The following is an 18,203-nucleotide window of genomic DNA, read 5'->3' on the forward strand; positions in this document are numbered from 1 at the left end:
CACTTTAAGGATGTCCTTCAAGCTACCTTCATATTCTTGGAGCCAAAACTGTGGTCACCAAGAATTTTGAATCTCTCTAAGTACACATGGAATTCTGACAGGAGAAGCCTAAAGAACATACAATGATCCTAACTGCCCACCCGCTCATTCCATCAAACTCTATCCGCCCCACCTATGGCTGAATCTGTGGGTCTATATTGAATGTGTCTGTCATACCAGAACCAATAAAACAATAATGAAATCAAGTCATGCTCAACTCTAAAGAACTGCATTAAGAAAAAGACAGACTTGACAGGTGGTTGCAAGAAATAAGTGATAATAAGTTAAGGGAGCAATGGGTTTTGGATTACTTCTATTGAGAACTACTGCTTCTGTGGAAGATTAACACCAATTTGAAATAGTTTCTAGTTGGTGTTCAGTGAGTGCTGCAACTTCCATTTTTTAAAATTTAAAATGGCTATCCAAGTCCAGCTAAGCATCAGCTCATCAGTTTGTATAGAGGTTGCATTGTACATTGTTTTTCCACAAGTGACAAATCTTGTCATGGGTTCCTGATTTAACAGGTAATCAGTTACACCATTTTTTTGTGCTATCAGTCAATGAGCAGATTAAAAGACCTTGAAATGTCCATGTGTTCATTCTCTTTGGATGCAATCCCCTTTGGAAAATTATAACAACAGTAACAGAGGTAATATAGACATTCACATAATAGAATTGTCACTCTTGGTCAAAAGTGAATCTTCAGAGATGTTAAAATGTTTAATGCTGTACTTGAATTCATAGTAATTTCCATTATGTGGAACAAGCAATTCTACATTCAGGGAATGTCTAATTTATTTGGTAAAGTTAGCTTGAACAACAAAGTAGGCAACAGAATTATCAAGTACAATTCACAGCTGAACTTTATTTTTAGGATCAAATATGTAGCATAACAGTAAGGTAAGCAGAAATTAACAAATGGTTTAAAACTGTATAAAAATACAATGTGGCAATAAATAGGCATTTATAACTACTTGACCTATTCTCTGGAAATTGCACAATCAATATGTACAGTAATTAACAGGCAAACGGTTTTGGAAACTTAAACATCATTAGGAACTAATCAGCAAGTGCTCCAAGATAAAAGTAAAATTTTGCAGTAAATCAGACTGTTCTGAATTGTATTTTTAAGCAGCTAAATGAGGAATAAGCCAAACCCTTTATCTAACAGACCTTCATATTTGCCAATAATCATTTTTAGAAAATGCCACATCAAAATAATAAAATTACTAACAAGTTCCTAGCAATTATGGCTTGCTACACCATTGGCCACCCTGATGGCAAGTGCTACATAGCATGATTTTTTTTAAATTAAAGGTCAAAAAAATCTTTACTCAAAAGTCATATCTCACACAAGTATATTAAATGCTTTTGAAGAAACATTTTGGGAAATGCAACATGATTAATCATGGAATTCAAAGTATATAAATTGCAAATTTTTCTGCTCTTGTTCTTTACCTCATATATCCATTTGGTCTAAATAACAATTATTTATTGTCTTGAAAGTTATATATTAAGTATTTCAAATGTCTATTCACTTTATAAGAATTGTATCAGGAGTGAAGGAGCACAGTAAACATTGGAAATAATCATCAGCAGGATCACAAGGCTGCAGAGAATCCCTTTCTAATTGTGCATTAAAATAGATTAATGGTGTCATCCTTTTCTCCTGATACAGACCCAGAAAACACTATATTATTGTAGATAGCATGATATAATGGTCAGTGAACTTAAATATTTCATATCAAGAACGAACTAACAATTGGAAGTTTATTCCACCTTGAAAATACATTATACTACAACTGATACGTAGACCACAAGAAAAGGGATGAGAAACAGAGAAACTGATGATCAAGCTATATTTTTTCATTCATTCATTTAAATGAAGGCTTTCAGTTAAAATACTCCTTACATCACAGTGGCCTCTACGGTATTACCTGGCAAACAATTCAGAGTTAACTAGAATTTACTGATTAGGGGCTAAATTTGCTTAATCTCACTTTTCTTACCCATGTAGTGTAGGATAGTGATTGAAATTATTATGACAAATAAACTGTTCATTTGATGTATCTGTATTGTCTTTTGTATCTACTTGTCATTGTATAAAATTCCCCTAACATTTTTATTTCCTCTGTTACCTGCTCTGGAATTAATAGTTACAACTTTCTTCAATAATTCAAACGCCTAACATTATTTATGGAGGTTTTCAATATAACCTTCAAGTAGATATTGCCATAGCAATCAGACCTGAACCCAAAATGGTAAGATCCCAATGAACTCATTGATTCATAACAATATAAGTGCATCCTTATTGATTTGTTCGCTATAACTTGGCAACAGATTATTTCAGTTTTCAGACATGGTTCTATTCCATCATTTCCCTACCCACACAACGTTGTTCAGATTATAGGTTTCCTAGATGGTACATCAGAGCTTGTACCCAGAGAAGGCACAAACACCGAAAAACACGTAAAGGATGATTTGTCTCCCTAAGCTTACTGTTAGTTTTGAAGTGGACAGAGTAGAGATGCACAGAATCATCTTGATCAGAGCACATTTGATAGAACCCTTCTTCAGGGATCTGCAGGAGACTCCTTGAGGCCAAAGCAGAACAGATTATGCTACACAAAAATCACTGTATTGACACAGGATATCTCTGAGCTATAAATTTCAGCAATGGAGCAGAGGTGAATGTGAACCTACAATATACAGTCAGAGGCAATTAAAACTGGGGAATTAAAATAATTGCCAAACAGATACCAGCAAACCTTTAAAACTAATATCCAACAAAAATGAAAATAGGAGAAAGAATAGAAGCCAATACCGTTTTCCATAGAATGGAACAAAAGAACAATTGGTCAGATGAAGCTCACTAGCCAGGGGTTCAGAGAAAGGCTGGCATATGGGCACTACACTTCTAGGCCAGTGCTTTTAACTCTGATTCTACCCTTGGATTCTATTGAATATAAGGGCATGCCATATTATCCTGAGCTGAGAGATTTGATTCACTTCACATCTGTTCCCTCAGCTTTGCAGTAGCTGTATCTACTGTATCCAGTATAACGTCATTTAATTAAGCATTGAAGCTTAGGTGGGCTATTTTCTCAAACTTTTATTTTAATTATTATAATCTAATTATTGCTATAATTTAAATATGCATTTAAGTAAACTTATAAATGTTGGTAATTTCTAAAAATCATAGAAATATTTAAATATTAATCAGAGGCTCATGGAAACACTTGAAAACAGAGAGCCATCTATGGTTTTGTCATCCCTTGCAGATGGACAAAGATGGTGTTGACAAGAGGATATTGAATCATGTGACTACAGAAATGTTACCACAGGCTTACTGTGAGTGAATGTGGGATATAGGCCAATTTAGAAAATAAACTGTAAACTCACAAAATAGATCAATATGCCTACAATTGACAGGCATATATAAATCATTAATTCAGAAACTTTTTAAATAACAAAGATAAACATTTTATATTTTGATACAAATACCTTTTAACAATCTGAGCTAAACTAATCACTGAGTTAGTTCACTTTGGAAAGTTTGTAGATGTAGTGTTGAATATATTACTGTTTTCTGTGGGAAGGCTCCATATGTAAATAACATTATAACACTTCTGTTTTCACAATACTACCTCTTCTATTTCATCCTCAGGAGAATCAATTGTTTTTATGGCTGGTTTCACTGAGGTGTACTTGGAGCGGTGACGATTGGAACTGGTGATAGCATCAGTAAAGACATGATCACCCATCTCATTTTTCCTTGTGTGCAAGCTTGTTTTTTCCCAAGGGAAGGGGTTGCTATTCCAATTAGACTTCTGTATAGGATTCAATAGTACATCATCCTCCTTGGAGGTGAATCTAACACCACTCCCAGAACCAAACAACTGATCTATCAAATTAGACTTTTTGTCTTTAACAGGAATGTCAAAATAACCATTAGTTTGTTCCTCTTTGTTACTGCCCTTCTGAATAACAAGTCCAATTCTCCCATTTCCTTTCCCAAAGGAGGGTGCATACGTACCAAAACTCAGCTCATTACCTATATCTGTGGCCTTGTAGATTCTACGACCATAAGTCTCTGCTGGTGTTTGTCCCGACTCTGGAAAGTTCCTGTTTTTCTGTAATCTTTCTGGGGAGTGGTTGCCAATGGAAAATGTGTATGAAGTATTTTCATGTGGAGAAAACAAGGAATTTCCACTGGTTTCTTCATCGATCTCTCGCATCTTTGCCAACAGAATTTCTTTTTTACGCCTTTCATCCATTTTTTCTGCGTTTTCATGTTCTTCTTCTCTTAATTTTGTTCCTTTCTTTTTCTCTTTTTCTTTCTCCTCACTTTTTCTTTCTTGCTCTTCCTGCTCCCATTCTGTAAATCCAAAAGAAAGTCTCAGATGATCAGTTTCTTCATCACCATTTCTAAGCAGCATAATGTGCAAACATAACACTTTCTGCTTAAATTTAATTTGAAGCACATTTAAAAGAAAAAGAATGATAGCTACGACCAGAATATATCATAGTGCTGTAATTGGGCAAGGATGTGTCTAATAGTAGGCTTAGAACACCTTCTAAGTTCACAGTCTGCAAACATTTTGTGCCCCTAGTTGTAAAAGTCTAAATAAAATTCTTACTGTACTTGAACCAAAATTTAATATCAGTTGTTAATAAACACAAGTGTTTTCAAATGAAAGCATATCATTTGATATAAGCAACTGATAACTTGCAGGCTAAAAGTTGTAATTTGTTACCCTGGTTATCTGAAGTGCCCATCTATGGCCTTAATTTATTCATTTGATTTCAGCTTCCAAAAGCCACACAACTTAAACTCAGTTCCTGCAGCAAAGTAGTACTTTAATGTATTTCTGTCAGGTTCTGCTGTTAATAGCAAGTCAAAACATGGCAAAAGGAGCTCCAGCAGTTATTCCTGGGAGTGTTGCCAGTTTCTCAATATAGAATTATAGATTTTGGTTGCATAACACTGTGGGTGGGAATAAAAGCTTTAACTTTTATATTTTTGGAAAGGTTTAAAATTAAAGTCTAACAATAAAAAATGTACTTTGTTCATTATGTAGGAGGAATTTTAATGGGACATGTGAAATGATGCACAATAACATAATATTTCCTTACTTGGGCAGTTCGTAGGTGACTCAGTTTTAAAACTGTTTCAATAAAAAATATCCACGTGCACTATTTGTGAAGAGACTCTAAATAGAATTGGTGTTTTGATTTAATTGGGTCCATAGGGCAAGTGGATTAAAGGCTATGGAAACATGGAACACCGAGATGGACTGAAAATGCATATGTATGTTGAAATATAGATTGAAAAAAAACATACTCCATATGCTTACATTGTTCCTTTTCTCCTCTAAAATTATTATCCTGTTTCCAATGGACAAATGCCATATACTGTAACTCAAGACATATCAGCTATTATAAATAGAAATAAAATGGAGTCCAGATTTTTAGCAAGATTATTTTAAGCATCAGCACAATACCATATTAATTATTAGCAACTTACATGCCTAGCCTGAACTTAATCCCCCACTTTCTGATCATACTTATTGTGAAGAGCTAACAGGCAGAGAGGGATGGGCAAGTTATTCACTCTAATGTCACCAAGTGGCCCGTTCAGCTCTCCACAGGCCAGGTCAGTTTTTAAACTGGCTCTATACAATTAAAGCCTGAGAAATATAAAGATGAAGTAGACAAAACTGAAGATCTTGTTAGAAAAGACCCATTTCAATGGAAGATACCATTATTTTTATCTTTAAAAGCCATCGGGTTGCTCTGTTTGCATTGGCGGAGCTTAATTAATGAATAAAATGAAGGTGGCACAGCAGATAGAACTAAAGCCTCTCAACTTCAGCCACTTGGCAATACTCAAAGAATATTCTTGGAGGATGATTCAATGAGGCGACGTAGGTGGAATTTAGGAATATGTTAATTATTACTTCGATGGGATGGTACTATAGGACTCCAGTGGTCAACAGAATTGCAAGAACAAATAAGTAGGGAAATCACTGATAACTGTAAGAATAATTAGGATATAGCAGTAGGTGATTTAAACTTCCCTCACATTGATTGGGACTGTCATAGTGCAAAGAGCTTGGAGGGAGAATTGTTAAATACGTCCTGAAAAGTTTTCTTAAATAGTACATCTGTGACTAGTGATATTCTGCAGGACTGCTGCTTACACTGTATGGTATACATGACTTAGATGAAAAAGAAGATGGCTGGGTTAGCAAGTTTACAGACCATGCAAAGATTGGTGGCATTGTGGATGGCAAAGATGATTGCTAAAGGATACAGCAGGAGATCAGGTCAGATATCACACATTAACAGTACATGGAGTTCAATCCGGCCAAGTGTGAGGTCCTCCACTTTGGGAGGTCAAATATGAAGGAGTGGTACACAGTTAATGACTCTTAACAGCACTGATGTTTAGCGGTATCTAGGGATCCAAGTCCATGGCTCCCTAAAAATGGCTTCACAGTTTGATACTGTGGTAAAGAAAGCACATGACATGCTTGCCTTTATTAGTCAATGCACTAAGTTTAAGAATCAAGAAGTAATGCAGCAGCTTTATAAAACTGGATAGGCCACATATGGAGTATTACATTCATTTCTGGTCACCCTATTATAGGAAGAATTTGGATATCTTGGAGGGGAGGTTTACCAAAATGCTGCTTAGATGTGCTATAAGAGGTTGGACAAACTTGGGTCATTTTCTCTGCAGTAGCAGTGGCTGAGGGGTGACCTGATGGAGGTTCATAAGATAATGCGAAGCACAGTCAGACAGCTGATACCCTTTTCTTCAGGTTGAAATGTCTAATATTACAGCAATTAAGGTGAGGGGGGCAAGTTTAAACAAAATAAACCAACTGGTAGGTACCTGAAATATGCTGCCAGTTCTGGTAGTGGACATAAATACGACAGATGGATTTAAGAGGCTTACATGAATGTACAAAGAATGAAGGAATATGGGCATTAGTTACCTGTTTAATTAGTTCAGCACAATATTGTGTGCTGAAGGGCCTAGTAGTGTGCTGTACTGTTCAATGTTCAGTGACCATAATTCTATTAGTTTCAAAATGACTACAGAAAGAGACAGGACTGGTCCACAATCCTAAACTGAGGCAAGGTAAATTTTGAGGGCAGTAGGCAGGAACTTATAAAGATTGACTGGGAGAGGCTGCTTGCAGGTAAAGGGAAGTCTGGCAAGTGTGAGGCTTTTGAAAATGAAATGGGGGAAGAGATCAGGGCAGCACATCTGGTTAGAGAGAAAGGCATGGCTAGCAGAATGAGGGAACCTTGATTGAGGGCTATTGTGGCAATGATCTGGGGGAAAGAAAAAAGAGGTATATGTCAAGTATGGGCAGCTATGATAAAGCAAAGCCCTTGAGAGTTCAAAAGAATTAGGAGTAGACATAAGAGGGAAATCAGTAAAGCAGAGGACAAGAGATAGATTTGACAGATAAGATAAAGAAGAATCTAAGAACTGTGAAAAGGGAACTAAGGAAAGGAAAGATCCTTTTGATGAATGATATGGTTGTCTATGTATGGACCCATAATAAATGGGTGAGTTATTAAATGAATATTTATCATTTGTATTTACGGTGGGAAAAATGGAAATTATAGAATTTTAAAAAAATGACTGATGATGCATTGGAGCACATGCATTTTACAATAGAGGTGCTGGTGGTCATAAGGCATATCATGGAGTTTCATGCTTGCCTTCATCAGTCAGAGCATTGAGTACAAGTGTTAGGACCTCATGAAGCAAATATTATATACAAGACATTGATGAAACCACACTTGGAGCACTGTTTCCCACCAGTAGGCGTAATGTCAATAAGCTAGAAAGGATGCAAAAAAGATCAACAAGGACGTTACTGGGACTGGATTATATAGACAATATGATTAAAGGAGAGGCTGGACAGGTGGGACTTCTTCCTCCCTGAGCTCAGAAGGCTGATGGGGCCCTTGGAGATATCTAAAATCATGAGAGGTATTGATAATGATGAGACACGTAGGAGACCTGAGATAGGCACATGAATATGCAGAGAATGGAGGGATATGGGCCCTATACAGGCAGGTGCATCTTTAATTAAGTGTCATTAGCTAAAGTAGTTTGAGACAAATTCATGGGCTGAAGAGCCCCTTTCTGTGCTGTAGTGTTCTATGTTTCAATTCTGGAATCATTTAAGAACTAATTGCATGGAGCTTTAGGATCTTTGGGCCCTTTTGGATAAACTTGGAGTGACCAGATCACCATCTCATCTCAAGATTAAAATAGGGGCATGATATTTTATTCCGTGCAGCTTGATCTCCTCTTTCTTTTTTGGGACAATGAACACAAAGTTCCTTTGTGTGCATATAACGGATGATCTAACCTGTACCACAACATTTCCACACTAGTCAAGAAATCACAGCAGTGTCCAGTTTCTGAGGAGAATGAGGTGTGCAAGGCTTCCTGCCCCCATTCTGACAGGTTTGTACAGGAGCACCATTGAGAATGTCCTGTCTGGCTGCATCATTGTGCAGCATGAAGGCTGAAAGGCATCAGACCATAAGACCCTACAGAAGACAGTAAAAACCGCCAAGAGGATTACCAAGGTCTCCCGTCCCTCCTACTTCTGTATAACATTTACTGGAAGCATTGCAGATGAAGGGCCCAAAGAATTGTTGATGATCCCCACAACCCATTCCACAATCTCTATAATCCACTACCATCAGGAAGGGGGTACAGAAGCATCAAGACACAGAGAGAGGTGAGTATGTGGAATGGGCGGCTGGCGACGGTGGCGGAGGCGATAGGGTCTTTTAAGAGACTCCTGGACAGGTATATGGAGCTCAGAAAAATAGAGGGCTATGGGTAACCCTAGGTAATTTCTAAGGTAAGGACATGTTCGACACAGCTTTGTGGGCCAAAGGGCCTGTATTGTGCTGTAGGTTTTCTATGTTTCTATGATGAGGACTGCCAGACTGGGTTAACAGTTTCTTCCCTTGGGCTATAAGACTAAAGAATACCCTGCCACCACTGAGGTCACATCAATAGGTCAGCATGCTGTTTATAATTTATAACCAGAAAAATTACTAAACTGAGCCAACAAGGATAAAACAGCAGGAATGGATTTCTCAGGGTTAGAAATATACAATAGCAAATCATCTGCATATAATGATAACTTATGTATTTCATTCACACGAGTATTACCAAGAATATCAGGTGAGTCTCGAATAGCAATTGTTAAAGGTTCAAGGGCAATATCAAATAATAATGGACTAAGAGGACATCCCTGCCTAGTACCCCGAAATAAGCGAAAAAAGGGAGATCTTTGATTATTAGTAAAAACCGAAGCTACAGGGATATGATATGTTTTGTGGAGGGTGCACTCTGGTTCAGAGAAACATTGTTTCATTTGGTTGTATATGTACAGGTAGATGACAATAAACTTGAACTTGTACAACAACCTATTCAGTCCAATCTTCATTTCAGTTTCCATAGCTCTGCATTTATTTCATTTCTTTGGAAATCATTAATTATCTCTGCTTCCACGACCATAATGAGAATCAAGATCCTGGTTATTACAGCTAGATGTCTTTAAAAGAAAGTCATCATCCCCCCGCCCCCCCCTACATTCCTTACCCAAAGCCTTTAATTTGTGCTTGGTCTGTCTGTGCTTATATCATCAGCTCACAGCAGCAGCTTCCACTTGCTATTTATAGCAAACAGCAGGAGTTTTTTCCCTATGTGTCTTTTTTTTGGTTGAAGATTATCAGATCAGTTAGTCTCTTTTAAATTCAATTGAAGTTTCCCAAGGGAATTCACTTCAATGCCTGTCTTCCTGATTTACATTATAACTGTCATGTTGCCTAACCACGATTATACTATGTAACTATTTAGCTGCAGTCTATTATTAAACTTAGTGCCTGTAGCAAGGACTGAATTCCTTTGCTTCACACATCAGTCAAGTGTAATCTCTATCTTTGAATCACTGTATCCATGGTGCAGTAAAAGCATGAGTCATCCTGTAGCAGTGGCACTTCTAACTAAGAAGCCTTTTCAAAACTCTTGGAAGGGCCTGGTTCACTGCTAAGGTCATGTCTGAGAAGGTGATTTTGAAGCAAAAATTTGATTCAGTAAGCAGTAGTCAAAACAATTTCTGTAGATTGCTAATGCTGAAAATACAGTCTTGCATGGATTTCCTACTACATTCAGCAGAAACGCCAAACAGCTCAACTATTTTCACCCGAGCTGTCTCCGCAGACTCCTCTACATCAGGTGGCAGGACAAAGTCCCCGACACGGAAATTCTGGAACGAGCTGGGCTCTGCAGCGTCTACACCCTCCTGCTGAAAGCCCAAGCCAGGTGGGCTGGACATGTGGTCAGAATGCCAGACAGCCGATTGCCTAAGCAGCTGCTGTACGGAGAACTGTGTCAGGGCAAGCGCTCAGTCGGGGGGCAGAAGAAACGTTACAAAGACTGCCTGAAAGCGTCCTTCAAAGGCCTGGGTGTCGACATCAACACGTGGGAGACGATTGCCCTCGACCGTCCAGCTTGGCGCAGCAAGATCATCACAGGAGCCCGTGCAGCTGAAGTCAGGCGCATCATCGAGGCGCAACGAAAGCGTGCTGTGCGCAAGGCCCGAGCAGCATCCACTGCCACAACAGCACCCACCCACTTGTGTCCCACATGTGGGCGAGCCTTCAGGGCCCGGATTGGCCTCATCAGTCACCTCCGGACCCACAGCCACCAATCTCCCACTTGACTTTGAAGCCACGGTCATCTTCGACTACGAAGGACGAACAATAATATCAATGTACCAGGAGTTCTCAAAACAATATTTGGCACCGGTAGTGTCATTATCTCCATCTGAATTTTAGATCTGACTTCCATGAATAACCTATGCGGGAAGTACATTTATACTAATTAAGCAACATATGATTATACTGATTTGATTCAACATATATCTATTAAGTTGCATTACTCTGAAAGATTGTTTACTTGAAATAAAACAATTGAACTATCCTATCAGACCTAACCAGTGCTTTGAAAGGGATTTTCAGAGCTTGATTACCACCCCACCCCCCACCAGAGGTCAACACCCATGAGATCCAAAAGTTAGTAAATGGGAACCAAAATTGGCTTGGTGACGGGAGATACAGAATGATGGTAGATAACTGTTTTTGTATTTGGATGTTAGTGACTTATGATGTTCCACAGGAACGAGTACTTGTAATACACGTGAATGATTCGTTGCGGATATAGGAGACAGGTTCAGTACAATTGCATATGACTCCCTCCTGTTAGGCTGTTTGTGGCAACTTATTTTTCATCCTTTCTACTTCTCTTCCAATATTTATATCTGTGCACTTGTAATGCCACTGTGACACTGTGATTTCCTTTGGGATCAATAAAGTATCTAAAGTAAAGTGAATAGTGGAGTGGTTCATCATGTGATGGGTGGTCTTAGGTTGCAGAGGCATTAGCAATGATCGTTCAAAAATCACTGGACTCTGGCATAGTGCCAGAGGACTGGAGGACTGCCAATGTCACTCCACTCTTTAAGAAGGGAGGAAGGCAGCAGAAAAGATATTATAGACCAGCTAGCCTGACCTCAGTGGTTGGGAAGATGTTGGTGCCAATTGTTAAGGATGAGGTTATTGAGTACTTGGTGCCACAGAACAAAGTCAGCATGGTTTCCTTAAGGGAAAATCTTGCCTGATGAGTCTGTTGGAATTCTTTGAGGAGGTTACAAGTAGGGTAGATAAAGGGGATGCAATGGATATTGTATATTTGGGCTTTCAGAAGGCCTTTGACAAGGTGCAACACATAAGCTGCTTACCAAGTTAGGAGCCCATGGTATTATAGAAAAGTTACTAACATGATTAGAGCATTGGCTGATTGGTAGGAGGCAGCAAGTGGGAATAAAAGTATCTTTTTCTGGTTGGCTGCCAATGGCTAGTGGTGTTCCACAGGGGTCAGTGTTAGGACGGCTTTTTTTATGCTGTATATCAATGAATTAGATGATGGAATAGATGGCTTTGTTGCCAAGTTTGCTGATGATATGAAGATTGGTGGAGGGGCAGGTAGTGTTGAGGAAAAAAGTAGACTGAAGAAGGACCTGGACAGATTAGGAGAATGGGCATGAGAGTGGCAAATGAAATACAATGTTGGAAAATACATGGTCATGTACTATGGTAGTAGAAATGAATGTGCAGACTATTTTTTTAAAAACGGGGAGAAAATCCAAAAATCTGAGATGCAAAGGGACTTGGGAGTCCTCATGCAGAATACCCTATAGTTTAACTTGCAGGTTGAGTCAGTGGTGAGGAATGCAAATACGATGTTAGCACTCATTTCAAGAGGTCTAGAATACAGTGCAGGGATGTGGTGCTGAGACTTTATAAAGGCACTGAGGCCTCACCTTGAGTATTGTGAACAGTTTTGGGCTCATCTGAAAAAGGATGTGCTGGCATTGGAGATGGTCCAGAGGAGGTTCACAAGGATGATTCTGGGAATAAAAGGGTTACTATACAAGAAATGTTTGATGGCTCTGGGTCTGTACTCGCTGGAATTTAGAAGGATGGGTGGGTGGGATTTCAAGAAAACCTTCCAAATATTGAAAGGCTTTGACAGTGTTGATGTGGAAAGGATGTTTCCCACAGAGGGGAAATCTAGGACAAGAGGGCACAGCTTCAGTATAGAAGCGTCCATTTAAAACAGAGATGCGGAGATATTTCTTTAGCCAGAAGGTGGTGAATTTCTGGAATTTGTTACCACAAGCAGCTGTGAAGGCCATGTCATTGGGTGTATTTAAGACAGAGATTGATAGGTTCATGACTGGACACGGCATCAAAGGTTACAGGGAGAAGGCCGGAGAATGGGGTTGAGGAGGGAAGAAAAGGATCAGCCATGATTGAATAACAGAGCAGACTCTATGGGTCAAATGGCCAAATTCTGCTCCTTATTGTATGGTCTAACCTTTAGTCCTCATTAAATACAAGAGCAGGTAGATTATGTTTCAACTTTATAAAAACATTGGTCACACCTCAACTGGAGTACTCCCTAAGGTTCTGTCCCCATACTATATATAGGAAGATGAGACACTTCTGGAGAGGATGCTTAGAAGATTCACTGTGATGTAGCTTGTATTGAGCAGTTCAGTTACGAGGGGAGACTTGAGAAGCTAGATCTGTGTTCCTTGGAACAATGGAGGTTAACAAGGGTCATGATCAAAGTGGATAAAATTTGTGAAAGGTATGGATTGGGTAGAATGCAGGAAACATTTCCACATATCAATGTTAGATAAAACTAAAGGCCATAGACTTAGTGTAAGGGGCAAGACATTTGGAGGGGATTTGAGGAAGGACCTTCTTTGCCCAGGAGATGGTAAATACCAGGAGTAAAGGCGGGAGGAGAAGATGGTGGCGCGCCTGCGTGTGCGCAGCCCTCCGGTGAAAAATGATATCGTATCTGTTAAATTGGGGCCGTGGACAATTCTGATTTAATGGAGAATGGACATGAAAGCATAGAGGAACATCTGGAGAAATTTCTGAAACGCCCGTTCGCTGCTGTCGTTACTGTGTGGTCGGGAATCTTTCGGAGGGTAGGCCTCAAAATCCCCGGCCTTGCCTGCTTTTGGCGACCGAGAAGGAGGTTGAATCGTTCGGACAGAGATGGCGCTCAGTACTTGGTGTCGGAAGGCTGATCAGAGCTCGAGGTTTTCAGATGACTCAGAGTCGGATTGTGGTTGGCATGGCAGGGAGAGTTTTTCTTCCTTCTCCCGTCTCTGTGAGATGTGGGACATTTGAGAAACTTTGAACTTTACTGTGCTCATGGACTTCTTCATCAAGTTACGGTATTGTTGCACTGTTGTAACTATATGTTATAATTATGTGGTTTTGTCAGTTTTTTCAGTCTTGGTCTGTCCTGTGTTTTGTGATATCACACCGGAGGAAATAATGTATCATTTCTTAATGCATGCATTACTAAATGACAATAAAAGAGGACTACGTGTCTTCGTAATCCTAAATAATCCTAAACTGCTTGAGCAGTGGTGGAAACTCAGTTGATGATAGAATTTAATTTTTAACTCAGCACTTGAATTCCACAGTACAGAAAGCTGTGGGTCAATTGTGAGAATTGTGAGAAGTGGGATTAATACAAATGGGTGCCCACAGGTTGCCATTGATGTGGTGAGTTGAATGGCCTATGTTTATGCTATGTAACTTAAATCCTAAATAAAACAGAAACAGGTTCTTCAGCCCAACTCATCAATGCCTACCAAGATGTCTACCTGTGCTACTCTCATTTCCCTGCTTTTTGGCCCATATCCCAGTAAACTTTCTCTATCCATGTACCTGTTTACATGTCTTTTAAATATTGTCATTGTACCCTTCCTCGAGCAGCTCACTCCCTATACCCACCATCCTGCTTTTAAAAAAAATGCCCCTCGGGTTTTTTTTCAAAAAAGATCTTTGCCTGGTGTTCCCTGTTGTTAGACTCCACTGTCTTGGCTGTGTAGAGGGATTCTCATCACCGATCCTCCACCTACCATTATTAGCCCCTTGATTTTCTTTACTAATTTTACTTAATTCCTGCTCCAGTTTAAACTAATTTTGCTACCATTTCACATTGTTTATCATATTTTATCGGTTATCATTTTTTAGGTCTATAAATTTGAGTTGTATTTTCGTGCCAGTTTTTAGGGAGGCCATAAAAATCCATATTCTACAATGCAGAATATCCAAAGCATTGTAAAGACAAAAAAAAGCACATCCTAGTCCTGCATTCCAAACCATACTCTAGATTTTTCCACTGTGATCTGTCATCTTGGGAGAATGATAAAGGAAGACATTAGACAGGAGAGTGGATAAATATCACCTAGAAGATGGGATAAGATTGGGGGGATGGTACTAAAGGGGGAAAGAGTATCTGGATTTATGCAGGATCTTGGTGGAAGGAGCTTGGAGCAGGGGTGGACAGAAGACAGTGAAGAGATCACAGGGTGGAGAAAAGCTCATTGGTATTGGGTAAAGTTCAACTGCTGAGGGGCAGCCTGAGTGTCATTCAAAACCTGGTCAGAAACCAGGAATTAGGAAGGGGATCAATATCCTGGCGGGATAGTTTAATAGAGCTGTTAGGGAGGGTTTAAACTAATTTGGCAGGGGGATGGGAACTGGAATGACAGAGCAGAGGAAGGGGAAAACAGAAATAAATCTAAAATAGTGAGCAGTAAAGATGTCAGGAAAGACAGGCAGGTGATGGGGCAAATTTGTAGCCATTGGGATGAGTTGCAGTGCAATAAAGTTGCAGTGAAATCAAGCGAAAAGTATCAAATACTGGTCTTTAAGGTGTTATACTTAAATGCGCACAGCAGAAGAAATAGGGTGGATGATCTTGTCATACAGCTACAGACTGGCAGGTATGATATTGTGGCCATCACTGAGACGTGGCTAAAGGATGCACGTCTTTGGGTGCTGAACATCCAAGGATACACGGTGTATCGGAAGGATAGGAAGGTAGGCAGAGGGGGAGGCATGGCTTTATTGGTAAGAAATGATATTAAATCATTAGAAAGAGGTGATATAGGATCGGAAGGTGCAGAATCTTTATGGGTTGAGCTAAGAAATTGCAGGGTAAAAGGGCCCTGATGGCAGTTATTTATAGGTCTCCGAACAGCTGTAGGGATGTGGACTACAAATTACAACAGGAAATAGAAAAGGCTTGTCAGAAGGGCAGTGTTATGATAATTGTGGGGGATTTTAACATGCGAATAGATTGGGAAAATCAGGTCAGCACTGCATCTCCAGAGAGAGAATTTGTAGAATATCTGCAAGATGGCTTTTTAGAACAGCTTGTTGTTGAGCCCACTAGGGGATCGGCTGTACTGGATTGGGTATTGCGTAGTGAACCAGAGGTGATTAGAGAGATTGAGATGAAGGAACCCTTAGGAGGCAGTGATCATAACATGATTAAGTTCACTGTGAAATTTGAAAAAGAAAAGCCGAAATCTGACTTGTCAGTATTTCAGTAGAGTAAAGGAAATTACAGTGGCATGAGAGAGGAACTGGCCAAAGTTGACTGGAAAGGGGCACTGGCGGGAAAGACGGCAGAGTAACAGTGGCTGGAGTTTATGCAAGAAGTGAGGAAGGCGCAAGACAGGTATATTCCAAAAAAGAAGAAATTTTTGAATGGAAAAAGGAAGCAACCGTGGTTGGCAAGAGAAGTCAAAGCCAAAGTTAAAGCAAAGGAGAGGGCATACAAGGAAGCAAAAATTAGTGGGAAGGCAGAGGATTGGGAAGTTTTTAAAACCTTACAAAAGGAAACTAAGAAGGTCATTAAGAGGGAAAAGATTAACTATGAAAGGAAGCTAGAAAATAATATCAAAGAGGATACTAAAAGCTTTTTCAAGTATATAAAGAGTAAAAGACAGGTGAGAGTAGATATAGGACCGACAGAAAATGATGATGGAGAAATTGTAATGGGAGATAAGGAGATGGCAGAGGAACTGAATGAGTATTTTGCATCAGTTTTCACTGAGGAAGACATCAGCAGTATACCAGACACTCAAGGGTGGCAGGGAAGAGAAGTGTGCGCAGTCACAATTACGACACAGAAAGTACTCAGGAAGCTGAATAGTCTAAAGGTAGATAAATCTCCCAGACCAGATGGAATGCACCCTCGTGATCTGAAGGAAGTAGCTGTGGAGATTGCGGAGGCATTAGCGATGATCTTTCAAAAGTCGATAGATTCTGGCATGGTTCCGGAGGACTGGAAGATTGCAAATGTCACTCCGCTATTTAAGAAGGGGGCAAGGAAGCAAAAAGGAAATTATAGACCTGTTAGCTTGACATCGGTGGTTGGGAAGTTGTTGGAGTCGATTGTCAAGGATGAGGTTACAGAGTACCTGGAGGCATATGACAAGATAGGCAGAACTCAGCATGGATTCCTTAAAGGAAAATCCTGCCTGACAAACCTATTACAATTTTTTGAGGAAATTACCAGTAGGCTAGACAAAGGAGATGCAGTGGATGTTGTATATTTGGATTTTCAGAAGGCCTTTGACAAGATGCCACACATGAGGCTACTTAACAAGATAAGAGCCCATGGAATTACGGGAAAGTTACATACGTGGATAGAACGTTGGCTGACTGGCAGGAAACAGAGAGTGGGAATAAAGGGATCCTATTCTGGTTGACTGCCGGTTACCAGTGGTGTTCCACAGGGGTCCGTGTTGGGGCCACTTCTTTTTACATTGTACATCAACAATTTGGATTATGGAATAGATGGCTTTGTGGCTAAGTTTGCTGACGATATGAAGATAGGTGGAGGGGCCGGTAGTGCTGAGGAAACGGAGAGTCTGCAGAGAGACTTGGATAGATTGGAAGAATGGACAAAGAAGTGGCAAATGAAGTACAATGTTGGAAAGTGTATGGTTATGCACTTTGGCAGAAGTAATAACGGGCAGACTATTATTTAAATGGGGAAAGAATTCAAAGTTCTGAGATGCAACGGTACAGTCCTCGTACAGGATACCCTTAAGGTTAACTTCCAGGTTGAGTCGGTAGTGAAGAAGGCGAATGCAATGTTGGCACTCATTTCTAGAGGAATAGAGTATAGGAGCAAGGATGTGATGTTGAGGCTTTATAAGGCACTGGTGAGACCTCACTTGGAGAACTGTGGGCAGTTTTGGTCTCCTTATTTAAGAAAGGATGTGCTGACGTTGGAGAGGGTACACAGAAGATTCACTGGAATGATTCTGGGAATGAGAGGGTTAGAGGGTTAACATATGAGGAATGTTTGTCTGCTCTTGGACTGTATTCCTTGGAGTTTAGAAGAATGAGGGGAGACCTTATAGAAACATTTCAAATGTTGAAAGGCATGGACAGAGTGGATGTGGCAAAGTTGTTTCCCATGATGGGGGAGTCTAGTACGAGAGGGTATGACTTAAGGATTGAAGGGCGCCATTCAGAACAGAAATGAGAAGAAATTTTTTTAGTCAGAGGGTGGTGAATCTATGGAGTTTGTTGCCACAGGCAGCAGTGGAGGCCAAGTCATTGGGTGTATTTAAGGCAGAGATTGACAGGTATCTGAGTAGCCAGGGCATCAAAGGTTATGGTGAGAAGGCGGGGGAGTGGGACTAAATGGG

The 18,203-nt window shown here is 39.8% G+C and overlaps 1 protein-coding gene across 2 annotated transcripts in view; it reads right to left on the reverse strand.

Moving 5' to 3' along the window:
- Window positions 1-897: 897 nt before the first annotated feature.
- The window catches only part of lca5 (lebercilin LCA5), a 95,380-nt gene continuing 78,074 nt past the window's right edge, over window positions 898-18,203 (reverse strand). For both annotated transcript variants that reach the window (XM_063040331.1, XM_063040330.1), the window contains exon 8: window positions 898-4,417. In XM_063040331.1, the coding sequence (XP_062896401.1) occupies window positions 3,675-4,417 (743 nt within the window). In that variant the 3' untranslated portion in view covers window positions 898-3,674. The remainder of the gene's footprint in view (window positions 4,418-18,203) is intronic.

This window comes from Mobula hypostoma, chromosome 2, assembly GCF_963921235.1.
Source record: "Mobula hypostoma chromosome 2, sMobHyp1.1, whole genome shotgun sequence".
In the NCBI taxonomy this organism is placed as follows: domain Eukaryota; kingdom Metazoa; phylum Chordata; class Chondrichthyes; order Myliobatiformes; family Myliobatidae; genus Mobula; species Mobula hypostoma.